This window comes from Hetaerina americana, unplaced genomic scaffold (assembly GCF_022747635.1).
Source record: "Hetaerina americana unplaced genomic scaffold, ioHetAmer1.1.p SCAF_5, whole genome shotgun sequence".
NCBI lineage: Eukaryota > Metazoa > Arthropoda > Insecta > Odonata > Calopterygidae > Hetaerina > Hetaerina americana.
Window position 1 is genome coordinate 63,442,362 of NW_027287095.1, and position 26,805 is coordinate 63,469,166.

Sequence of the window (26,805 nt, forward strand, 5' to 3'; positions counted from 1 at the left end):
CCTTTTGGTTTACCGGGGATTTAAACTTCTGGTTCAATTTAGTCGTTTTCTTTTCAGCAAATTGGGGCGAACGCGGGCTATTTATTTATATTCTGTGAGTTGTAGAACACAAAACCGGCAAATTGAATATGTCGTGCCAGTTTACCCCCTTGGGTCAGTTTCCTCTTAATTTATTAGTTGTGACGTTAGTCGGGCCAACTAATGAATCGCTTGTGTCGCATTGTTTTCATAGGGCAGCCAACCTATCGAGATTAATCCGGGTCCGCTCACTTTCAAAACCCTCCGGTCCCATGGGGTCGGAAGGGTGGCCGTGAATCTCCCACGAAATTAACTTCTAGACCAACCCACTCGCTGACACCCCCTCCCTTCTCCTCCTAAATTTTTATTTCCCTCTCTCTTCTTTCCCTCCCGAACGTTATTGAATGGGGACAGTGGTGACCCAAAGAGTTGGGCTTTTAATAAAGGTGGGGCCTCTCTCGGCGCCCTGCCGAAAGATAGGTACATGTACAGTAATGGTCCTCTCACCCCCATCAGTTCAAGGGCGCATGCGTTCGAATATTGGAGCGTAAAATCTTGGTGGTCGGTGGGGAATTGTTTGGTTCGCGAGTCCGCTAATTCGCTGCCCGACGGGCAAACCCTTTTCCCCCTCCCTCGTTTGGCGCCAACAGTTCAACCTGTGGAAATAAATTCGTTCTCGTCGCGCCCAACTTTTCTCAAACATCTAAACCATGGCCGAGGCGTGTACTCTTTTAAGATTTGGATTATTATTGGATATTTATATTTGTATGTAAGAAAAGGTTCCCCTTTTTCTGTCTTTATTAATGTGAATACCAGATTACTGATAAATGTTGTGGCTGCGCCCATGTCGCGTTTCTTTAGCTTATCGTACTGACCACAGTTCACTTGTTGATGAACGAGAGAGTGTACTGATGGTTTTAAATGATTTGCGTAATTCGGTATTTTTTAGAGAGGCTCATGATTTTTTTCTTTGAAAATTATTAAGTTTTCTTTTAGGAATGATGTCATATTTAAAATTAAATGTATTTGGATATATTTTTATCAGTTTTCACACAAAAAGTGCCTTGTTGTTTATTTCCACTCTCTACAGATTGTGATTAATTATCATCTAATTGTTTGTTCACAAAATTTTGGTGTCGGTTATAAGAATTATTTGATTCCATTCATGACATATGTTTCTAGAAAGTGTGAATTAAAATTAACTCGCCGTTGATTTGCCTGATTAATTCTGCCTTAATTGTCGGCCAAAAAATGGGTTATATCGTAGGTTATCGATTATTGGTTTATTGCCCATGTACTATTAGTTGGGCCATACTTTATTGTTAAGATATCTCACTATCAATTTATGGTAAATTATTGTCATTTGTTGTGTAAACACTATGGGTGTTCTCTCTTTCGGAAACCGCAAAAAAGTCTGGATTTTACTCAATTTCTTTGAAAATTCGACAAGAAATGGTTAAAAGGTCTCATTAAAAAATTGGCAATTTTTATGTTCGCTTTTGGGATTATTATGCGAGAACCCGAAGCTTCCGGTGTAAACAGCTCTATTTTTATCTGGAAAGGATACCTGTAAGCTTTGGATGGTTTTCCATAAGCCATCGCGCATGATGGCACTAGCAAAAACTGAACCTTATGTAGTAGAACCAACTTAAGGGATACCAGCGGCGTGCAAAATGATGGGGAATAGCCCTTATAAAAATGCTTGACCAGTTTCTAAGTATGCGTGGAAAAAAATCGCGAAAAGGACGGCGTCTTTATCGGGAAAATCGTGCAATAGATTCGGCATTGATATTCTGTAAAATGAGTAGCTTCCCGCTAATATATTATGATTGTGTCCCCCTGGATTCTTGAAGACATTCGTTTATGGGCTGAAGTCTCAAAAGGGGTTGACCACTCCTGATACTTGGGTTAAGTTTTTGTGTCAGAATTTAGGCTTGTTATTTGTGAATGTCATCAGTCTTTTAGGAACTAAATTGAACGCGATTTAAAATAACAGCACCTCCTACTATATAGGATGCTTAAGAGGAATCTGGGTTACTTCTGGAGAAGATATCATGGGTATGTTATATTAAACATTTTTCTTTCCAAGAGCGTGTACTTTTAAACACAGGGCAGTGACAGACTTGGTGAAGTAATAAACATGCCCGATTATAAAAAATGTTTTTCACATTTTCCATGGTGACACCCTAGAATCGCTAATTTTTTCTTGTAAATAGCAATTTCAGACCAAAGCTGTTGGAATATGAAAGGCCCATTAAAGTGACATAAAAAATTAATTTACTACAAAATAACGATCGAAAATGCCTCTTTAATTTTTAACATACATGGTCTGTGTAAAAAGTATTGGGAAAAGTTTAGGAAAAATAGATTTTTTTCATATATTGCTCAAGGCCTCAAAATTCTTCTAAGTACAGCCCTTGAGCATCAACACACTTTTGCTAGGGGTTTTTCCACGCCTCGAAGTCCACCTGGTTGGTTATTGTGGAAGGTCCTTAAGGGTATGTGTGCAAGCTTCTTTGATGTCACTTAGGGTTCCATGGTGGTGTTCCTTGAGGGAGGATTTCACTTTTGGGAATAGGAAATAGTCTGCTGGTGCTAAGTTGGGGTTGAAACGGGGTTGGGGAATCATCACAATGTCATTGCAGTAGGTCTTCCCAAGCAGGCACTTGACTCTGCTCTTGGTTGTCTGTCCAGATCTCGGGACGAGTTTAGTGCAGATCTTTCGCATCACCAAATTTTAAGTGATAATGGTATACCCTGTCATATTATTAATGCCAATACGAACTGCGATCATGCGCACGCTTAAGCCATTGTCCGAATTCAGCGCTTAATGCACATGTCAGGAAAAAATGATAACCAATACTTTTTATACAAACCTTGTATAGGTGGTCTGCCTGAAATATGAAGTTTGTGATTACATTCCAATAATTAAATATGTTTATTCAGTTGGAGATAGGAGGCTGAAATTTGACTTAGATAAGCAATGGATTTTTTTAGGAGTGGCAGTTTTATTCCCATTGGAAACAATATCCCTGTGCTCATTGGCAGTTCAGGATCTTACAGAGTATCACACATTTGTTTGGAGGAAAGAAAAAGACTCCCAGGCCAATTTCACTTCAATGCATATTATAGGCAATTCATGAATGTGTTCTCCATCTTGAGCACTATTAATTTTAATTGGAGTGAGCAAAGGAATGCAATTTTCACCTGATAATTATCAAAACTCATTCCATATGGTCGCTTTGTGAGTCCTAATTTGACCATTCATATTTAAGGTTTTTCTTAAATTTAATGTTTACATAAACTCTTTGGCTAATCAACTGTTTGCATGAGAAACTTGAGTGCATTTAACTATTTCATAGTATTTATGAAGTACTGTATAAATTGGAACTTTTGGGACCTTCCCTTCTATCCACCATCCAATTACTAAAATCCAATTTTCAATGATATTTTTTTTGCTGCATTTATCCGATCTTTAATTTGGTGCATACAAAGTTTTACGTACACATATTTATTTGATACTCTTATCTCTTCAGTTATTATTTTACATGCCTTAAAAGCTTTTAATTAGAAAATAATTTATTTGATTCAACTTTATCTAAAATTTACATTTAATAGTTATTTTTACATGATCTATTATGTTTCTCACTAGTTAATATTTCATCTACTTTGGCTTATTTGTGTGTGCCTCAGTTCAAAAAATGGAAATAGCTTTTCTTGTAACGTGTGGCTGTGGCCATTTGGAATTCTTAGAATGATTATCCAAGTCTGAGTTAATGGAAATTAACAATTTTTCCTGTTATCTCTAATTGCAGTATGGACGACAGCACATTGAGAGAGCAAGGAGAAGGGAACGGTACGAGATTGGAATGGACATGTCAGAGAGCGAGGGCGAAGAGATTGAAGGGCATGGGATGACGACGAATCAGACATACAGCAAAAGCCATTTGCTTAACAGTATGGGTGACATAGTGGCCAATGGCCCATATGACCGAGTGCTGGCAAACAATCATTCCAATTCCACAAGGGATGGCCACAAGTGCAGCGATGGGGTGACCAACTTGAAGTTACAAAATGGTCACATTCCTTCGGGGGCTCACACTGTCATCAGCCGAGAGGATCTAATACTGGAACCTGACCCAGAGTGCAACCATCGGCCCATCCACGACATGGAGCTGAACCACAACGAACAATACTCGAAAATGGAGGATCACAAAGAGAATGCACCAGCTGAGAAGGGCGAGGTAGACTCGATGTTCAGTAAATTATTATCATTAATGGTAGTCTACATTTAAGGTATGTTTTGGAATAATACACCAAATCTGCGACATTTCTAGGTCTCACCTCACACGACACCCTTCGCTAAAAACAACCCTTCTTTGAATCCGCTTACTTCCCTCCTCCATTCTGGCCAAATTGTTTACTCTTCTCCCCCCCACCCCTCCAGCCCAATGTTCTCCCCTCTATCACAGTCTTCATCGGTCCATTTTAAATCAAAATGCCCTGCATCCTTTGTTCATGCCTCCTTTGAATTTCTAATTTCTAAATAAAACCATTCTAAATAAACTTAAATGTAGCATTTATTGTGGTTAAAACTATATAACATGAAAGATTCATCTGGTTTACACTTAACTGTTTTCTACAGAACTAATGGTGTTTGCTCATTTATGTGTATGCCAGCGCTTAACAGGAAGTTGTAATCTCTTCCAAGCATTTGAATATGAAAATGCAAACTATCCATGTGCCTATTGTCCTGGCATTGTTTTTTAACTATTCTAGGGCAATTTGTTTGAATTTGTGCACCTCAGGTTGACAAATTTATGAAATTTCTCATTTAAGTATACTACCTTGATCAAAAAGTTCCCGGAATAACCACCGTGTGGCGCTCCCATCGTTCCGATTTGAGTTCTGTTTTTTTTGTTAAATTGGTACATCTGTTGTTGATATTCCCTTTAAATCTTATTGTCATAACTTGACATTTGCAAAAGTTACGTAGCCAAGAGTACATCTATCTCTGTGTGTGTTGGCGATTTTTTACAATTGCAGAAATGGATTTAAATTTGCAACAACGAACTTGTATTAAATTTTGCGTAAAAAACGGATTTAGTGGCGCACGGACGTTGGAAATGTTGGAAAAGTGTTTCGGCAACGATTCTCTAAAAAAAACGGTCGTTTACCAGTGGCACGAGCGGTTCAGAAGTGGTCGTGAGTCAATCGAAGATGATGAACGCAGTGGCAGACCATCGACATCGAAAGTCGGTGAAAAAATTGATAAAGTAAAAGAAATGTTGGTCAATAACCGCAAATTAACCATCAGAGAAATAGCGGAGGACTTGAACATTGCCTGTGGATCCGCCCAAGACATGCCCGTGGTTAATGATTTGGGTTTCCGTCGTGTAGCAGCAAAGTTGGTGCCAAAAGACCTCAATTTCATGCAAAAAAGAGACCGTGTTGACGTCGCAAAATACATGATTTGCGAGGCTGAATCCGATCCCACATTCATCAAAAGGATCATTACTGGAGACGAGACGTGGGTTTATGAGTACGACACGCAATCCAGACATCAGGCAAGTGAATGGCGTTCACCAAATGAGCCGAGACCAAAAAAACCACGTCGTTTTCAGTCAAAAAAGAAGGCAATGCTGACGGTTTTCATGGATTACAACGGTGTAGTGCATCATGAATTTTTGCCAGAAGGCCAGACAGTAAACAAAGAGTATTATTTGGGCGTTATGAGACGTTTGCGTGAAGCAATTCGCCGAAAGAGACCAGAAATGTGGGCAGAAAACTCGTGGATTTTGCACCATGATAACGCACCGTCGCACAGTGCTATCATTATTCGTAATTTTTTAACGAAAAATGCAACAAATACCATCCAACAGCCACCGAATTCACCTGATTTGGCTCCCTGCGACTTCTTTCTGTTCAATCGAGTTAAAAAACCATTACGGGGAACGCGTTTTAGCAGCCGAGAGGAAGTAATGGAAAAATCGCAGGAAGCACTGATGGACATACCGAAAACCGAATATAAAAAATGTTTCGAGGATTGGATCAAGCGCTGGCATAAGTGTGTTGCAGTCGATGGGGATTACTTTGAAGGGGACAATATAGATTTAGATGAATAAACTTGTATTTTTAATTTTCTGAATAAATTCCGGGAAATTTTTGATCAAGGTAGTATGTGCAACTTAATGCATTTTATTGGTTTGAGCATGATTACTTAATTTGAAATTTCCTTGTTTCTCATTTAAGGAGAAATATCCAAGGCGGAGGTCATTTGAAACTTTGAAAAGGGAATTTGAATTGGCTGATTGCTTAGACTACATAAAAGCAGGTGTGGAGGCAATAATAGAAGATGAAGTAACCCACAGGTTTGAAGCTGAAGATCTCAAGGTAATTTCTATTGACATTGCTTTCTCATTTAATTGAAAAATATGTATGCATTATGGTAATGGTCGCTAATTGGGGTATAATTATTTCTTTTCTTAGTCATGGAATTTGCTAACCAGGACAAACAGACGCTACGAGTTCATCAGTTGGAAGCTCACCATAATTTGGATGCTGGGCTTCTGCATTCGATATTTTTTCCTCCTTCCTTTAAGGGTGATGATATGCTTTATTGGGGTAAGTAAAAAAAGAGGCAAAAATTCTCATTGATTTTTAAATTGAAACTTTTTCAATACTCTAGAATGAACACCAGGAGTACTTATGTGCTGTTTTAGATGCCCCTTTAGGTAAAAATTTAAGCCCCAATCCCACAGCCTTTAGCTTTCTGTGGCTACTTGTGTGTTATATGCACTCTAATGGGCAAAATAATTCAATTTCAATCACGTAATGCTTTTGAAATATTGAATGGAAATGGATTGCATTTAAAATTAACAGAGAATTCTGCTGTGAGGTACATGAAAATGAAAATTGAAAAATCAAGTACATATGTACCAATAAGGTTCTGAAGAATATTTGTACAGGGCAGCTTTGAATCAATTCTAATTGACATATGAATAAAGTCTTAAGACATTTGGACATGCATTACTAGAATTAGGAAATTAAATTAACAAGGAAATTAAAATATTTGAATTGAAAGAATATTATGTCGTATGAATGGGCCAACTAAACTTTAGATATTTAATAATGTTTCTTACATTGTAAGCTGATTCAAGTATGAATTTATCATCATATATGTATATGTGTTTTGCATTTTACTATATACTATTTGTAATTATTCATGTCCAGGAAATTTTGAACAATATATTACATAGTTTCAAATGCCCATAAGTACTTAGAAGCCATTTCATGCTAGAAGAATATTCTTAAGCTAATACCTTTGCTTTCTGGTAAATTCATGCATACGTAAAAAGGGTATGGCTATTTTGTTTAAGGACTAAAAATATTATGTGTAAAGAAAGTGGAATTAGTGCTGAATGAATCATAATGGAAAATTAGAAAAGTTGAAAGCAAAGCTTTGTTGGTTGATAGAATCTGATACAGCAACTCGGATAGAATTCCTTTGCTTAGTTCCATGAAGAGACAATTTACAGGTTAAAAAAATGAATATCAGTCAGTGTAATGCAGATGTTATGGGTTTCTCTATGATCCAAAGATACTGCGTGAATTTGTTTGTGGAAACTCTTATAATTACCATAGTCATGTAAAAGAGTTTTCTCCCTAAGTGTGGGCTTGTGGATATTCATTCAGTGGTCTAGGCTTACCAGAGACTATCCTTGTTGCATATTTTTGAGTGAGTCATGGGAATGGTTGCCACATCAATTGTGGGAATCATATGTGTGAATGTGAATCTAGGATCTTCTTGCAGTGAAATCATATTGATGAAGAGTTTCCCTGTCAGTTAGTGGATTTCTCATGGTAAATTGCTACTCATCACAGAAGTCCTTCGTGTGTGTGGGGGATTAATTTTGAATGACTAGGGGGTGTGTGATGAGCAGATTAGTGTGTGAAGAATGGTATTGGATGTATTCATTATTATCAATAAATGTATACCTAGTGTCAATATACTACCTTGAACAAAAAGTTCCCGGAATAACCACCGTGTGGCGCTCCCATCGTTCCGATTTGAGTTCTGTTTTTTTTGTTAAATTGGTACATCTGTTGTTGATATTCCCTTTAAATCTTAGTGTCATAACTTGACATTTGCAAAAGTTACGGTCGGTTTTCGGTATGTCCATCAGTGCTTCCTGCGATTTTTCCATTACTTCCTCTCGGCTGCTAAAACGCGTTCCCCGTAATGGTTTTTTAACTCGATTGAACAGAAAGAAGTCACAGGGAGCCAAATCAGGTGAATTCGGTGGCTGTTGGATGGTATTTGTTGCATTTTTCGTTAAAAAATTACGAATAATGATAGCACTGTGCGACGGTGCGTTATCATGGTGCAAAATCCACGAGTTTTCTGCCCACATTTCTGGTCTCTTTCGGCGAATTGCTTCACGCAAACGTCTCATAACGCCCAAATAATACTCTTTGTTTACTGTCTGGCCTTCTGGCAAAAATTCATGATGCACTACACCGTTGTAATCCATGAAAACCGTCAGCATTGCCTTCTTTTTTGACTGAAAACGACGTGGTTTTTTTGGTCTCGGCTCATTTGGTGAACGCCATTCACTTGCCTGATGTCTGGATTGCGTGTCGTACTCATAAACCCACGTCTCCTAGTACTAGTTTTGAGGGGAGGCGACCGACAGCTAAGGTCATTTGCGCCATAGGGGATGGATAGGAAAGGATGAAGGGTGGAGAGAAACCCGGCGTCGGCATTAGCCTACTCTTTACGAAAGGCGCCAAGGGGTCCACAGTTTAACGTCCCATCCGACGGACGGCGTACTCACTCAAAGTGCCCTCCACAAAGCACCTCTAGTAGGGATCGAGATACCTCTGAAAAATATTCAACACCGCCGGGATTTGAACCCGCGCCCTCAGGGTGGGAAGCCAGTACGTTAGCCCCCGCACCATCTCGATCCCCCCCCACGTCTCGCCTCCAGTAATGATCCTTTTGATGAATGTGGGATCGGATTCAGCCTCGCAAATCATGTCTTTTGCGACGTCAACACGGTCTCTTTTTTGCATGAAATTGAGGTCTTTTGGCACCAACTTTGCTGCTACACGACGGAAACCCAAATCATTAACCACGGGCATGTCTTGGGCGGATCCACAGGCAATGTTCAAGTCCTCCGCTATTTCTCTGATGGTTAATTTGCGGTTATTGACCAACATTTCTTTTACTTTATCAATTTTTTCACCGACTTTCGATGTCGATGGTCTGCCACTGCGTTCATCATCTTCGATTGACTCACGACCACTTCTGAACCGCTCGTGCCACTGGTAAACGACCGTTTTTTTTAGAGAATCGTTGCCGAAACACTTTTCCAACATTTCCAACGTCCGTGCGCCACTAAATCCGTTTTTTACGCAAAATTTAATACAAGTTCGTTGTTGCAAATTTAAATCCATTTCTGAAATTGTAAAAAATCGCCAACACACACAGAGATAGATGTACTCTTGGCTACGTAACTTTTGCAAATGTCAAGTTATGACACTAAGATTTAAAGGGAATATCAACAACAGATGTACCAATTTAACAAAAAAAACAGAACTCAAATCGGAACGATGGGAGCGCCACACGGTGGTTATTCCGGGAACTTTTTGTTCAAGGTAATATAACTGGAAACTTAAGGTTTTTTTAACCGCCATCTTGGGCATTGATTAAAGGTACCTTTGAATCCTCTCCCTTCTTCGAGATGAGTATTACTAAAGGGTATTCTATTTAAACGCATCAGATGATGGTACATTGGTTCCCAGTCAGTAGTATGCTATCTGCCTCATGGTTTATAAGAGAGTATGATCCCTTGGTGTCCATTGCTATGATATAACTCTAATGCTAACTGTAGACCATCAAAGTTTTTTCTTGAAATCCCTTTCTGGGTCCTTAAATTACAACATGATATTTATTTGCCTTTGTAAAAATAACTGTTTAGGTAACAAACAGTGACCACTACCAATTCATGAAGCTAATTCTGTAGTCAAACTATTTTCTAGTGTGTTTTTATTATCCTTGTATTTACCTTAACATGAAACATATTCCATATTTAACAGCAGTGTAAAATATCCTCCACTCTAAACCCTTTTCCTCTTAATGTCCCATGCCATCCTTGATTACTACCTCAAAGAGTAAATAAATTGGGAAAAGGGTTCAAAAATATGTCTTTGCTCTACTAAAAATAAATGTTGTATAAACCCCCTGGAAACTAAAGTGATTTTTAATGGCAGTACAAAAGGTTTAAGACCTGGAATAGTAACATCTGTAGTACTGCAAAAATTATAATGTAGAATTTTCTAAATGAATGATAAATTTATGTATGAAAATCAATGAAATATTTTCCTAGACTGTATGCAGTGGTATGTGCTATAAAGTTTTCAAAATTCTCAGTTGGTTGAATATAAACTGAAATTGCATATCCATGAGCTTTCAACTTCAACTCATCTCCATATTGATATTCTCTCCATTCTTTCTATGGCTATTTGCTTTGAATGATAACACAAGGAATTAAATATGCTAAAAATGCAACTATCTGGCTTATTTGTGAAATTTCAAATATGGTCATATGTATCCATTTATATTGTAAGAAATTAAACCTTCTTAATGTGGAAAAGAGGAGAACTTTTTCTTTGGAAATTTGATCTTTAGAGTCACATTCAATAATGCTGAAATATTTATGTATATCACATTTTCAAATTCTCAAGTTGAATTAAACAATGGGTCACACTAGTACCATTAGATTAATTAGTCCTTTATGAGCATTTGACTAGGGGCTACCATTTCTCATTTATATGATATACAGGTATACTTGTAACACACCTATGGAGCAATAATACCTACAAATATTAGTCATAATTTCATCGCCTTTAAACCAACTTTGATAGGTATATATTTATTAGTGATTTCATTTGCTGTTAATGTTGTAAAGATTTAGTGCCCACATAGCTATTTTGTTGTGTGTTGATGATTATGAAATCATTATTAAATGAATGTTAGGAACTGTTGCTTCTATTAGAGTTAATTGATGGTTTCCGGCGTAACTTTATGGAATCGATTTTATATTGGAAATGAAAAATAGTAACTTTGTGATTCCACTGAAAATTTTTATTATGAGGCGACCTGGGTTTCGACGTTCAACATCGAAGATGAACCTGAAGTCAACCTGAAGATGACGTTGAATGTCAAAACTCGGGTCGTCTCGTAATAAAAATTTTTCAGTGGAATCACAAAGTTACTATTTTTCATTTCCTTCCATTAGATTTTATTAATGGTTGGAGGTTGACACCCAGTGAATAGTGTAGAGAATTCAGGTTAGTTTAGCATGTGACCAAGTAACCATCTTGAGGATAGCACTCTGAGAAAGGCTGGATTTGTTCATGTTGCCATCTTTTATATGTAGTTTTTATTTGTTATTTGAGGGACTGTGTTCTTTTTGTATAAAAAGATGGTATTGTTCACACTCTGCTATTTTTACTGCATATTTTGTTTTTAATTCCTTTAAACTTGAACTCTTTTATCTAAGACCACGCTCCAACTATATTGAATCTTATAGAGGCAGAATTATATAATTAAAAAAATATTACAAATTGCCAATAGTTATCTTTACTTTATCATGAGTTTTACTGCCATTTAGGGAAGTTTGGAGCAATAAATGAAATAAAAATTCCAATTCCCAATTAATTTTTGTCTAGCACATTTAGAATCAGGGCATAAATGTTCCTGAGGTGGCATTGCATTTATAAATGAGTGTATCTCTCGGTATGTATTTGTAATAGTGTCAAAAAATATTCAGGTTGCTCTTCCTCATTTTGCAATATTTCAGTGATAGTCCAAGATCTACTAAGCCTGCTCATTTGGAAGTAATTGGTGATCCAAATGTCATGGAGTCTCATGAATTGCTCTGGGTCATGAAAATGCTTTTAATTGGGTTTTAGAGGTTAATAAACCTCACTTTTTATCTGGCTGTAACCATTTAAAAATATTCATTTCTGCATTATTAATTTGTGCCCTGTGAGGTCCTGGTAATTTCAGTGCCCAAGAGACATCTTCTTAGAGGATTTACAGACTTATGTTCTAGAATTTACTTAGCTCTTGAACTCAAATATATAATTAATGTACATAATTGCGTAGAATAATTAATATTTTGGTACAAAATAAGTTTGTGAACTAAAAGATTCATTCTCTCCCATGTTGTCGAGTTTTAATAATGGCAAGTTAAGTTTTCCTCTAATAATCTTAGTCAGCCTTGCCAACACCTGCCTGGAAATTGGTTTTAATAAATTAGGGTGGAGCTCACCTCAAACTAAGTTGACTGGCATGAATACAATGAGTGTATTTGAGAGTAGGTACACCAGTTCCATTCCTTGTAACCGGTGAAATTTCTCTCAAGGATAATATGAATCTTGTCCAGTGAAAGATGATCCAAATAATACATTTGAATTAAAAACAATTCATGTAGCAGTTTTCCATGTATAATTTTCCATTATATTTTGTTTAAATATTATGTATGAATGTATTTTCTCAGCTCTCAGTGGTTGTGAAGTGCAACCTTGTGTTATAATGGAGTTTTTTTTATAGCACCAGCACTGCTCTACTGATAAATGTACACATTTCATGCCACTAAATTGAATGCTCACTCATATTTTAATTAAATAAGTAATGTTGTAGAACTGAATAAATATGATGTTATTGGTATACACTGCTAGCCATTAATTCTAGATAAACTAACATGAATGTTTGTCATGGTGTAGTGACTTCATTATTATGCAGAATGAATGTTTATATATTATACATATCACTATTTTTAGTGCAATGGTTAAATTTGTTGTTTACTTATATATTATTTTAAATTTAAATGTATAATCTTGTCTCGTATCATGGGTGTTTAACTTTCACTTAGGATATAGTCAAAAATTTACCTGAGGCAAGGAAGTGTACCTAATTAGTTGAAAAAGATCGATGAATTTTTCATTGTAACAATTCGAATGACCTTGTGAAATCATTATCATGAAAAGCTGTAAATGGTATGATACTTTGATATGCTAGGGCTTCTTCAAGGTGCCCAAGTGCTGTTTTTTTTTGGATATGTGTTAGGTTTTGTACTAAAATTCAAATTCACTATTTTCTCCGGAGTTAGAATTTAAACAAAATGTACATTCAAAGCACAGTGTTATATATTTTCATCCCCCTATGTATATGCCCAGGAAGATGGTGATGGCTGCAGCTTCTGTGAGGTGGGAGAACATTAAAAAAAAACTCTGTGCGCTTGCACTTGTCTCAAATTCCAGGTGTTATGGACTGTTGTGTCAGCTACACTTATTGGTCAGATTCCTAATTGCCGCCTGAAACGTTGGCTCAATGCAAGAGCATCGCTTACTTCTTTCCGCATATTTGGAAGGTCATTGTCAGTTGTGCTGACTTTCCATAATTTGCAGTATCGACCGAAAGGAAATGGTATATGTGTAGCCAACCACACCACTCCAGTTGACATTGTCATGCTCGCTACAGAGAATGTGTTCTCCTTGGTGAGTTGTAAATAGGGGTTGAGTGGCAGAGGAGTTCGAAGAACAAATTGGGAAGATTTTTGTCCTGTATTCCATGGGTATAAATGTGATTTAATCCATTTGTGATTTGTCAGTGTTCCATGTGTCATCGGAGATTAAGGCTATTCAACATCTTTTAGCATTTACTATTTTGGTGCTCTATGTTGCACAACTATTATTGATATCATTTGTTTATGTATGGTGGGTGTTAACAGTGCTCCTGTGAATACTTTTAACATGGTTGGATTTTTTTGGGATGTCATTGTCTTTATGGTGGCTGCAAATGATATTATTATGCATAAACTGGGAACTTCGGTCACTTTCTTAAATCCATTCTTTCACAACTTAAATGACCTGTTCATCTTTTTGTTTGGCTGCTGTCCTTGGCTTTATTCTTGAGGCATTTGGAGTAAATAATTTCTTTCCCCATTAGCCATGGCTGCGTGTTTCTAATGGACTATGTAACTTTAATTTAACCCTTAAATTATTAGAATAGCTTTCCAGTAGAATTTCAGATAATGAGCAGTAGATTCACTTAACTGTTACTGTTACCTATTTACCTCTTCACAAATTCATAACTGTGAAAAACAGCCTATTGAGTGAAAAATAAGTACGTTAATCCAGAGACTTGCGCGAGAAAATTAATTATTGGTTTGTACATGCAAAAAAGGATAATTTTACCTTTGTTTGGTGGTGAGATGAAGTGATGGAGATTTTACTGGTGAATTGTAATACAAAATGAATAGACCAATGTATCTTGAAAGTGTCTCTTGGATGTTTACAAAATATTTTAATGTTGTTTGTTTTAATTTGTGTTTTCTTGGAGGGTCAGTTTATCTGATTATTTTTAATGTGGTTAATTTAATTACTTATCATTTATCATGGATATTATTTATCCAGGGTCAAGTTGGTAATTTCATTGAGCTAAATAAGGCTCCTAGAAAACAGCATGGTTAGGATTGATTTCATTAAGGTGAAGCTGTGGTAATATTTTGGCTCCTGTATGCCTGGTTTACCCGTGAATAGTCTCCTTACTGTGCAGTTGTCCTTTGTATTGGAGGTCATTCACTGTTAATTGTGTGATGTTGAGTTTTGGGCAAGTCGTGTTGTTGTCATGTCTTGTCAGGTGATGTCTCATGTTGTTTTTACTACCACTCATTTTTGCCAGTTTACTTAACTCTCCCCTCCCCAATGTTCTTGTTTGTGGTATGATTGCTGTCTGCATGTTGGGTTATTTGTGTCTGTTGCCATAGGTCACCTGGCTGACTCTGTGTACAGCTTTTGTGGGGTACTTCCCTGAGGGTCAGTTCAAACGATGGCTAAACAACCGTGTGTCCATCATGTGCTTTGGGATCCTCTCGAGTGCCCTGTCAGCTGTCATCACCTATCATAATCGGGAGAATTTGCCCAGAGGAGGCATTTGCGTGGCGAACCACACCTCACCTATTGATGTCCTAGTGCTTGCGTGCGATAACTGCTATGCATTGGTATGTATAAACATCTTGGGATCGAATATACTAATTTGTTGATATGCCTTGATTCATTTACAGGGTTCATTATATGTACCCGCTTGGGTGTATGATTATAAATTTTGTTGGGCAATTTGTAAAGTCCTGCTCATTTTTGAATGGGGAGCAATGGCCAGTTAAATTCTTTTGTATTAGTGGAGGATTTTCTGTAATAATCTGAGACCATATAGATTTCATGTGGGAAAGTTTTCTCATTTCATTAATCGAAAATTAGCCGTGATTTTGTGTAAGAAATCAATTTTTTTACTTGTTACATGTTGTTGCTAGTGTTTTTTATGTTCATTAGTCTTTTGGTTTTTTAATTGAAAGCTCCTGAGAGCATAGTCGGTGCTTTATTTTTCAATTTGGCAATGATGTGCACTCATCATTTTAATTTTTCATATGGTTTTTAGCTTAGCATTTCTTTTAGAGCCAGGCACAACTCTTACCAATATCACTGAATAAAGTGTACCCTGGACAAAATATGCAATGTACCCCTTTGCAAATGCTACCTCAGTTATGTAATATCATTCAATAGAGCTGATATTTTCATTGGGGCCTAAAAAATGCTAAGCTAATTTTTTTATAGGAATGATCATAATATATACTAACATAATAATAGTCTTTCCTGGCTTCTCTGGTCAAATCTTTATATCATTAACTTGGTTGCATAATGTGCATGCACATTGAATAATGGGATGGGTGAAAAATGTTAAAATATATTGGGATTGTTGCATGAATTCAGTGAGAATTGGTTGTTCATATCATGTTATATTTAACATTATTTTGCATGGGAGGGTTTTCTACCGTGTGCAATCGGTGCAAACGTGAAGGATATTTAAAAATTGGGGGGGTCTATGTGCTTGAATAATTTTGGGGTGTCTGATAAACATTCTTGATAGTAAGCAAACTGTATGGTTCTGATGCAACAATTTTAGAGTGTGAAAATCATTCACCTTTACCGGGATCCCGGTCAAGGCAAATGATTTTTACACTCTAAAATTGTTGCAATGAAATGCATATTAGCAGATGACTCCGTTAGAAGTTATTGTTGCAGCATCTCCCGCAGTTTCTTTGAAATTTGTATTGTTCTGCTTGGAAAAATTGTCAATGGCTTTTATGTAATTTATCATCGAAGACTGATACTCTAATATTCTTGAAATATTTTGTTTAGTTATAATTCATGTATAATTCTTCTTTTTTATGATATCTTTCAAGTTTTAAAAGTTAGTTATGCTCTTTAAATGGAAAATGTTCATGAAATATGAATAATAACTTCTCTGAATGTTCTTTCTTGAGCAACTTGAACTTCCTTGACCTTTTCTAATATACAGAAGAAACATAACGAGAGCAAACATTAATAATCTCTCAATTAATCTGTACGCCAACCCCTTGTAAGGGAGGGACATCGTGATTTCACTTTTGCTAAAGCTGGAGAAATTTCTTAAGACCTCTCACAGTAATTTTTTATAATACTGGTTATTTTAAAATGCTGGTTATATCATTGGAAATTGAAAACTATTTTTGAATAAAAGGAAGAGTTATGATTGCCTTCACACCTTTTGTTGCTTATTCATGTTAGATTGGGCAGCGACATGGAGGATTCTTGGGAGTTCTCCAGAGAGCACTAGCAAGGGCATCATCACACATATGGTTTGAACGCTCTGAAGTAAAAGACAGGGAAGCAGTGACGAGAAGGTAAGTATTTTCCCTTCCTTTTTTATTTATTCCTTGTTCCAGATTTATTAAAATTTGAATTCAAGTTAATGAAAACATCATCTTATTCAGGCTAGTGATGGCATGACAAAGTAAAGGGCAAGTATTGAATAATGACTATTCTGAAAAGTGCTTCTAATGAGATAATTGAAACAACTGTGATTCAGTTTTTTAATGGCTTGGATTACATTTGTATTCAAAGTAAAAATTTGTATTCCATATTTTAGGTTTGCCTAATGATGTGGCTACAAGTGACTAGATTGTAGTAAAATATGAGGGTAATCCCAGAAGTACCCAACCAAACAAAGACAACACAAAAATTTCGGAAAAAAATGTATTTATTTTTCAACATAATCTCCTTTCAGCTCTATGCACTTTTCCCACTGATGTTCAATAAGTTTGATACCCTTTTTATAATAAGAACTGCCTTGCTCCTCAAAATAGCCATTATCTGCTGACATCACTCCTTCACGGTTGGAAAATCTTTGATCACCGAGCCATTTTTTTAAGTTTCCGAACAGAAAATTATCCGAGGGGGCTAAATCTGGCAAATAGGGTGCATGAGGTAGCAATTCAAACTTTAATTCATGAATTTTGGCCATTGCAATAACTGATATGTGAGCTGGTGTATTGTTTTGATGAAACAACACTTTCTTCTTAGAGGAGACGAAGAAAAAAAAATGCTCTGTGATTCTAAGCAAAGAATTTTATCATGGACGAAAGGAGATTAAAAACTCCCTTCAATTTAATAAAAATTTAGCTAATTATTCCATGTTGTGAGAGATAATAATTCAGGTTGGTTAGAGGAGTAAGCATAAAATTTAAGACGTTGAAGTTGATGTTTCAATAAATAAATATATATATATACTACCTTGATCAAAAATTTCCCGGAATTTATTCAGAAAATTAAAAATACAAGTTTATTCATCTAAATCTATATTGTCCCCTTCAAAGTAATCCCCATCGACTGCAACACACTTATGCCAGCGCTTGATCCAATCCTCGAAACATTTTTTATATTCGGTTTTCGGTATGTCCATCAGTGCTTCCTGCGATTTTTCCATTACTTCCTCTCGGTTGCTAAAACGCGTTCCCCGTAATGGTTTTTTAACTCGATCAAACAGAAAGAAGTCACAGGGAGCCAAATCAGGTGAATTCGGTGGCTGTTGGATGGTATTTGTTGCATTTTTCGTCAAAAAATTACGAATAATGATAGCACTGTGCGACGGTGCGTTATCATGGTGCAAAATCCACGAGTTTTCTGCCCACATTTCTGGTCTCTTTCGGCGAATTGCTTCACGCAAACGTCTCATAACGCCCAAATAATACTCTTTGTTTACTGTCTGGCCTTCTGGCAAAAATTCATGATGCACTACACCGTTGTAATCCATGAAAACCGTCAGCATTGCCTTCTTTTTTGACTGAAAACGACGTGGTTTTTTTGGTCTCGGCTCATTTGGTGAACGCCATTCACTTGCCTGATGTCTGGATTGCGTGTCGTACTCATAAACCCACGTCTCGTCTCCAGTAATGATCCTTTTGATGAATGTGGGATCGGATTCAGCCTCGCAAATCATGTATTTTGCGACGTCAACACGGTCTCTTTTTTGCATGAAATTGAGGTCTTTTGGCACCAACTTTGCTGCTACACGACGGAAACCCAAATCATTAACCACGGGCATGTCTTGGGCGGATCCATAGGCAATGTTCAAGTCCTCCGCTATTTCTCTGATGGTTAATTTGCGGTTATTGACCAACATTTCTTTTACTTTATCAATTTTTTCACCGACTTTAGATGTCGATGGTCTGCCACTGCGTTCATCATCTTCGATTGACTCACGACCACTTCTGAACCGCTCGTGCCACTGGTAAACGACCGGTTTTTTTTAGAGAATCGTTGCCGAAACACTTTCCAACATTTCCAGCGTCCGTGCGCCACTAAATCCGTTTTTTACGCAAAATTTAATACAAGTTCGTTGTTGCAAATTTAAATCCATTTCTGAAATTGTAAAAAATCGCCAACACACACAGGGATAGATGTACTCTTGGCTACGTAACTTTTGCAAATGTCAAGTTATGACACTAAGATTTAAAGGGAATATCAACAACAGATGTACCAATTTAACAAAAAAAACAGAACTCAAATCGGAACGATGGGAGCGCCACACGGTGGTTATTCCGGGAACTTTTTGATCAAGGTAGTATTTATGTACACCCTCCCCGGACTACAACCTTGACGTGGTGGAAGGGCTTGTGCGTTCCGATGACCCCTAGAGCTGTGCTGGCGGGAGTAATAAAAATTGCTCCTGGTAGGGTCACCCATGCCAGATAGGTCGAAGGTTAGGAGCCAGACGAAAGGTAGTCCACGCGGCGTCTGTTCCTCAGTGAGGCGGCTGCAATGGCGTCTGACCCCAGTGGGGCGGCCAGTAAGTGATGGTGTCACGTTAAAAACACTATTGAGGAAGGCAACGGGAAACCACCTCAATTATCAATCCCTAGAAAAATATGATGGACAATAGAGATATTTTGAGTCCTGGCAACCACGGGGCCCGGCCCAATGTGTGTCGTGCCCGGCAGCGGGGGAGGCAAGGCTTCCGCGGTCGTCATCCCACGAAACCCTTGCAAGGGAAAACCAGCAGCAGCAGGACAGAAGACGCAGGAGAAGAAGACCAAATTAGTTAGAATAGGAACGTGGAATGTTAGGACAATGATGAGGACAGGGAAATTGGAGAATGTTAAGCGAGAGATGGAAAGGGGAAATAGAGATATTTTAGGTCTATGCGATAGAGCAGGTAACGGATAGAATACTACTAGTGGAGATAAAAGCAGAACCGACGAACTTAGTTATTATTCAGGTATACATGCCACCGAGCAACCATAAGGAAGAAGAGGTCGATAGGATATACGATCAGTTAGAGGACATGATCGCGTGTGTTCCTGCGGGGAAACATTTGATAGTGATGGGGGATTTGAATGCGACGGTAGGCGAAGGAAGAGATGGTGATGAGGTGGGGGACTATGGTTTAGGCACGAGGAATGACCGCGGGGAGAAAGCAGTTGAGTTCTGCAGGAGACAGGGGTTAGTCATCACCAACACTTGGTTTAGACACCACAAAAGACGCAGGTATACATGGAAAATGCCAGGTGACTCAGGAAGATATCAGCTAGATTATATCCTGGTTAGACACAGGTTTAGGAACAGTGTGATAAATTCCCACAGCTTCCCGGGAGCGGATGCGGACTCAGACCACAATTTAGTTGTTATGAAATGTAGCGTACGTTTCAAAAAGATAAGGCAGGGGCGGCGAGTTAGAAAATGGAATGTAGAAGCATTAAATGGGTTGGAAAGGAAGGAATACAAACAGGCGGTAGAGAAAATCATGGAGGATGGTAAAGGGCTAAGTACTATCGAAGAAAAATGGGAAATGATCAAGAAAGGGTTGTCTAAAGCCGCAAAAGACACTATTGGAACCGTTAACGCTAAAAGGACTAGGAAACCATGGATCACGGATGAGATGATTACAAAGATGGATGAGCGGCGAAAATGGAAGAATATAAATACAGGATTAGGCAAAATGAAGTATAAAGAATTGAACAATAAATTAAGGCGGGCAACAAATAAAGCAAAAGAAGCATGGTGGAAGACGCAGTGCGAGGATATGGAAAGTCTGCAGAGGAAGGGTGAAATCGGTGCGCTCTACACCAAAGTTAAATCGTTATCGGGAAGTAAGAAAGGAAGAGCTATGCTAACAGTTAGAGATAAGGCAGGTAAGGTAATAGTTGACGCAGGAAAGATCCAAGAGAGATGGAAGGAGTATATAGAAGAACTGTATAGTAAAGAACTCAGACCAACAAAGTTAGACATTGAAAAAGAAAATGACGTCGAGGAAGACAGCTTAGGCCCAGGCATACTAGACAATGAGATAGAAAGGGCATTAAGGGAGATGAAACTAAATAAGGCCGTGGGGGTAGATAACATTCCCGTGGAACTTTTAAAATGCTTAGGAAAATGTGGGAGGAAGAGGCTATATGGGCTGATCCGTAGTATTTATGAGGAGGGAATCTGGCCAGAAGACTTTGTGAGATCAGTTTTAGTTCCTATTCCGAAAAAGGTAAAGGCCACGTCATGTGAGGACTATAGGACAATTAGTTTGATATCCCACGCAGCTAAAGTTGTTCTCAGGATCATAAACAAAAGGATAGAGATTAGGGCAAATGATTACTTAGGGGATGATCAGTTTGGGTTTAGGAAGGGGAGAGGTACGCGTGATGCCATTGCAGTAATGAGATTATTAATCGAGAGGAATATAGAACACAACCAGGAGGTATTTGCCTGTTTCGTAGATTTCGAAAAAGCGTTTGATAGAGTGAATTGGGAAAAACTAATGAGTATATTGCAGAAAACAGGAGTAGATTGGAGGGAAAGGAGGCTAATCCGCAACCTGTACATGTCTCAGACTGCTCAGGTGCGGGTGGGAAACGGGGAGTCAGGATGGGCAGTGTTAGGAAGGGGTGTAAGGCAGGGTTGCCCATTATCACCATTGCTGTTCAACCTGTATGCAGAGGAAATGATCAAAGAGGCATGGGAAGAACTCGAGGTAGGAATGAAAGTGGGCGGGGAATTCGTAAAATCAGTTAGGTTTGCTGATGACCAAGCTTTAGTTTGTCAGTCAGCCAAGGGGCTGCAAGCATTACTGAGTGAATTGGAAATTCAGTGCGACAGGTATGGGATGAGAATCAATATTAATAAAACAAAGGTTATGCGATTTTCTAGAAAGAAAAAGGCCAAGCTTAACATTAAAATAGGAGGGCGAAAACTAGAGCAGGTAGAACAGTTTACGTATCTCGGTAGTGTTTTGGACCAACACGGTCAAAGTAGTCGGGACGTAAGGAGAAGAATTGCGCTAGGCAAAGAGGCTTTCACAAGGAGGAGGGAGTTGATGACAGGGACTTTGAGTAAGGATGTTAAGAAAAGACTCGTAAAAACTTTGATATGGAGCGTAGCTATGTACAGTGCGGAAACGTGGTCATTGAAGCAGGAGGATAGACGTAGACTGGAGGCTTTTGAAATGTGGGTGTGGAGAAGAATGGAGAAGGTGAAATGGACAGAGAAGAAAACAAATGAGGAAGTACTTGGTATGGTGGGCGAAGAGAGGGGTTTGTTGGGAGCAATCCTATGGAGGCAGGAAAAGTGGATGAAGGGGGTGTTGACCGGCAGTGGGATGTTGAAGACTGTGATAGAGTGTAGAATGTTGGGCAAAAGAGGAAAGGGAAGGAACAGGATAGGAATGTTGGACGGGATGAAGGGAGGAAGAAAGTACTCAGAGATGAAGAGGGACCTGATATAGAGTAGGATGATGGATTTTGTGTTTTGTTAGGAGTAATAAAATATCTGTTTGGTGGTTAGTTGTGTCCATCCAAAAACCTACCTTAACCGGTAGATTACCTTAAATAAAAAAAAATTTATGTACACTTTGATAATTTACATTTCTTCAGCTGTATATCTGTAAAGCACCTACCATAGTCATTATGCAATGTTCTTTAAGTAAATAAGATTTAAAATGGTGTATGTCTGGTTAATTCTATTGATAAACAAAGTTGTCCAGTAAGTAGACTCATTGAACCACATTGATATTACATGATAATCCATTTGTTAAGTCTAATATGTAGTATTATATGCTCTAGGGTTTTTATCTTATCTGGTTTGGAATTGCGCCATTAAGTAGTGGACCTTGGGTCGAGTTAACATTGCAATGTGACTTCAACATGGGGAATTTCACAGTGTCAAAATCATATGCCTTGACTGGGATTCAAACCTAGATGCCTTTGTTTAATTTTTTCAGCCAATAGCTACTGAGGCATCTTCTCTAAAGTCAACTTTAAAACACATTACTGGTTATGTTTTGGAAAATTCAAAGAAACTGCCGGAAATGCCTTTGACAGTTACCTTTATGGGGTCACCCACTAATGTGCAACAAAATGCAGGAGTTTGTCAATATGTTCTCAGTCTCTGGAACATTCTGAAAAAAATCATTGTCGTTTCCATTTCATAGCAATACTAGTTGAACTGTGATCCTTCTCTGTAATTAATTCATGGTCACCATGGGAGCATTTGAGATGTTAAGGACAAATACATTATTATTTTACATTAAGAACATATAAGGATATACATTTTAACCAGAGTTATCAAAAGTTATGCTATGAATTCAGTACCAAGTTGTGTAAAATTTTTTAAAGGTGACCTTGTTAATGTTTGCACTGGGTTTTAAGGATTTTTACAACCAATAGTAGTAGTTTTAGGGGAAGTGGCCAACAGCAGAGGTCATTTGTGCCAATAGGGATGCAAGGAAGAAGGGTAGAGAGATTCTAAGTGTCATCATTAGCGGTCCACAGCTAAACATCCCATCCAACATATGGCTTACTGACTTAAAGTGCTCTCCACAAAGCAACTCAGGATCGTAGGGATCGGGATACCACTAAAAAAGAACTGCCACCTCAAGGATTCGAACCTGGGTCCTTAGGGTGGGAAGCCAGTATTCTAGCCACCATACCAATCTAATCTCTCCTTTTTGTACCTCTCTGTACCACATTTTGTGTCATAATCATGCATTGTGAGGAAGAAAAATGAGTCCATGTATCTGTCCAGTGTACTGGATATATTTGTATTTGCATCACTATTGCCTAATCATTGAGTTTAGTGTGGGACTTGGATTATTTCCTCATTTTCATAAGGAAATCACATATTTTGGTACCTTTGTAACAATTAGGCCAGGTTTTATAATGTCTTGTTTAACTAAAATTTAACTTAAACCTCCGGCTAAAGCCAAAACTCAGTTTTATGACCACAAGTTGAGTTCAAAACCAACCATTAAACAGCTGGCAATGACTGTAACAACTGACTAGTGATGTTACAGAGGTTACAATGTTCACATTCACCAGTGAGAAAGTTTGTTTGTTTATAAAATCATATTTGTCAGTGATCTCCAATTAAAGTTAATGCTCACATTAACTAATGATTGGATTGAATGTTACATTATAAAATGGGGCTCAATCTAGTATTGAGTTTTTTAGTCTCTTACTGGTTCTGTCCCCAGTTACTAAGTAATTGACTTATATTTCATGCAACTTTTTGCAAAGAACGCAATTTCTCTTGGTATTTATTTCAGTTATGCTTAATTGTTTTCTATAAAGAATCCCATTTGCTCATGGCCTATTTGATGTGGGATGCTATGAGAAATAACATATTTTCATTGATCTGTCATTGGTGTATTTTGTGTTTTTATCAATGCTAACTTCTTCAGAGCAGCCCTTGATGTACCAAATGAGTGTCTCCCCCATGCTAGGCTCAATGTGATGTAATCCAACTATTTTGCATTATGAACAACACTCCTTCAACTCTTCCAAGTGTGTCACTGTAGGTATCAATTAATTGTTTATCCTTTATATTGTCATACACATCCAGGTGAAACCTATTATCTTGGCTGTCACAAAAACATATTTTCCCAAGTGTCAATAAGTCAACTTCGAAGAAGCCACTTCTCATTTCTTTTATTTTCAATTTCTAGGTTACGCGAACATGTGTCCGATCCCAACAAGCCTCCAATATTAATATTTCCAGAGGGCACTTGCATCAACAACACTTCAGTTATGCAGTTTAAGAAGGGAAGCTTTGAGGTGGGGGGCACAATATATCCTGTTGCCATAAAAGTAAGTATTAAAGTACATATTAAATAAGGTAGTTTGCCGAGTATGTGAATATTTTGTGTGTCAATTTTATTTTTAAATTTCATTTTAATGCTTTTCACGAGATCTGATAACTTTTTGAATATTAATCTAGTGGAGTGTCAATAATCCAATGTCCCAAATGATCTCATCAAGGCATTCCCTCCCCTCTCACTCACTTCTTTTCAATCCCATCAAATGGGATTTTATACTTGAATAGGCTTTCTGGATGAAAAGAAGACTCAGTCATGACCCTTGTAAAGTATCGTTTTCTGTTATAATAACCTAAGTAAGTGACAATGCTTGACTGTTTAAAAAATTAGTCTGGACCTAAATTAGTTGTAAAAGATATTTGGAAAACATTTGTTTTAATTTATATATTCATGCACCATGAAACATACGGATGAAAACAAATAACCCAGCTGTTATCTAAAACATGTGAATGAATGGTGGACCATAGTACAAATTGAGTAGCTTCAGGCATGATGTGGTGGAAGTCGAACATAATGAATAACTGATTGAAGCACTTTTCCACTTGATAAATTTTTTTTTATTCTACAACCGGGTTTAAAAAAAAATTTTATGAAGTGGAAAAGTGCTTCAATCAGTTATTCAGTAGACCATAGTATTCACTGTAATTGCATTAATTGATAGACCTGACATCCACCTGATGATAACATTTGATACTGAAATCTAGCAAATGGATAATAAAAAATTCTATGTGAAGTAACCCAGTTTTAGTGGGTAATTCGTCGTATTATCATTTAAAGATACGGGCATTATTTTTCTGGGCATTCTGGATTATGAGTGGAGTAAGTTCTAGAGAAATCATAATTCAGTCATCTCTTCACAAATTATTTTGAATATAGTAGAGCTTGTCATCTTTTGTGTAAAATGGTCTACAGGTATATTCATTTTTTAGGATAAATCAAGAGATGCATTTAACCACACCAAATTATATGGAATGTAAGAAATAAAGTGAAGTGACGGCATGCTTGTAATTTACAACAAATAGTCCTAGAGAGACAGTTCATGGGATTCTTTCATTATTAAGCATGAGAAAGGGTTTTAGTAATGTTGAAAGCTCACATTTAATTGTGCCATTTTTATTTCAGTACGATCCAAAATTTGGAGATGCCTTTTGGAACAGCAGCAAATATTCCATGATACAATACTTGTATATGATGATGACAAGTTGGGCCATTGTCTGTGATGTGTGGTACCTGCCTCCAATGCATCAAGAGCCCAATGAGTCTGCAATCGTCTTTGCGAATCGGGTCAAGTCTGTCATAGCCCGACAGGGAGGCCTGGTGGATCTAATGTGGTATGTTTTTATTTACTTCCCCATAAAAATCATGAAAGTGTGGAAATGATATGTTTTTTATCATGCCCTGAGGTTATATTGCCATATTAGAGCTTTACTTAGTTAAATGATTTGTGCATGGATATTTTGCAATATGTGAGTATCTTTGAACTAGCAAAATTTACACTTTATTACAAAAATATTTAATTTTTTAATAGTTTTCACGGTATATTTTGAAAAATGCCAAATTTTATAAATTTTTGCATTGCATTAAAAAAATTTTTTTTTACTAAATTAAATGCAGTTTTGACAGAAAACATATGTTCTCCATCATAATGGAAGCAACTTGAAGCATTGAATTCCTTAATAACCTCATCTGCATATTCCTAAACTATCACAGTTTGGCAATGAAATGAGCATACATCCTCAAATCTAGAAGCCCTGCAGCCAAAGATGCCAATGAATACTCTTTAATTCAAGGGATTGGGGATAAAAACACCTCAGCAATCTGATGTGCTGACACTCCAAAGTGCATTAACTGCATGACCACTTTCTAGATTACCATATAGTGATTTATATATATTCTAAAAAAGATATAAGAAAGAATTTTTGTTTTTCTCTGCAAGATTTCTTACAGTAATCATTTCTGAAAAATGTCACCTTTATGGAAGAGCTAGAGCGTTTGTGTTACAGAAATTAAAGTGTTTATAAAATATTTTGTACTAAATTGTTTGTATGGTCATAAACTACAAATATATTTTAAGTATCCCCCACTTGCTTGAATAATGGCCTCCGATCTCAGCTAGAAGAGTTTGCAACCCCATTTTAATGCGCAATGTATTCACTGATATGCGATCTGTATCAGTGAATGTCGTTTCAATAATTGCTCTCAATCATGCCACATTTGGATGCCTGAAAATATTGATGACCCTTTCAACCACACTCTATGCA

General features: G+C 37.4%; 1 protein-coding gene across 3 annotated transcripts in view; it reads left to right on the plus strand.

Moving 5' to 3' along the window:
* Gpat4 (Glycerol-3-phosphate acyltransferase 4) overlaps nt 1-26,805 on the plus strand; it is a 139,109-nt gene that overhangs the window by 108,286 nt on the left and 4,018 nt on the right. Inside the window, exons 2-9 of one of the 3 annotated variants that reach the window (XM_071592884.1) lie at nt 3,834-4,262; nt 6,271-6,411; nt 6,508-6,642; nt 13,351-13,587; nt 14,859-15,092; nt 16,696-16,811; nt 24,395-24,536; nt 25,667-25,875. In XM_071592884.1, the coding sequence (XP_071448985.1) occupies nt 3,834-4,262; nt 6,271-6,411; nt 6,508-6,642; nt 13,351-13,587; nt 14,859-15,092; nt 16,696-16,811; nt 24,395-24,536; nt 25,667-25,875 (1,643 nt within the window). The remainder of the gene's footprint in view (nt 1-3,833; nt 4,263-6,270; nt 6,412-6,507; nt 6,643-13,350; nt 13,588-14,858; nt 15,093-16,695; nt 16,812-24,394; nt 24,537-25,666; nt 25,876-26,805) is intronic. The other 2 variants (XM_071592885.1, XM_071592886.1) reach the window with 2 other exon arrangements.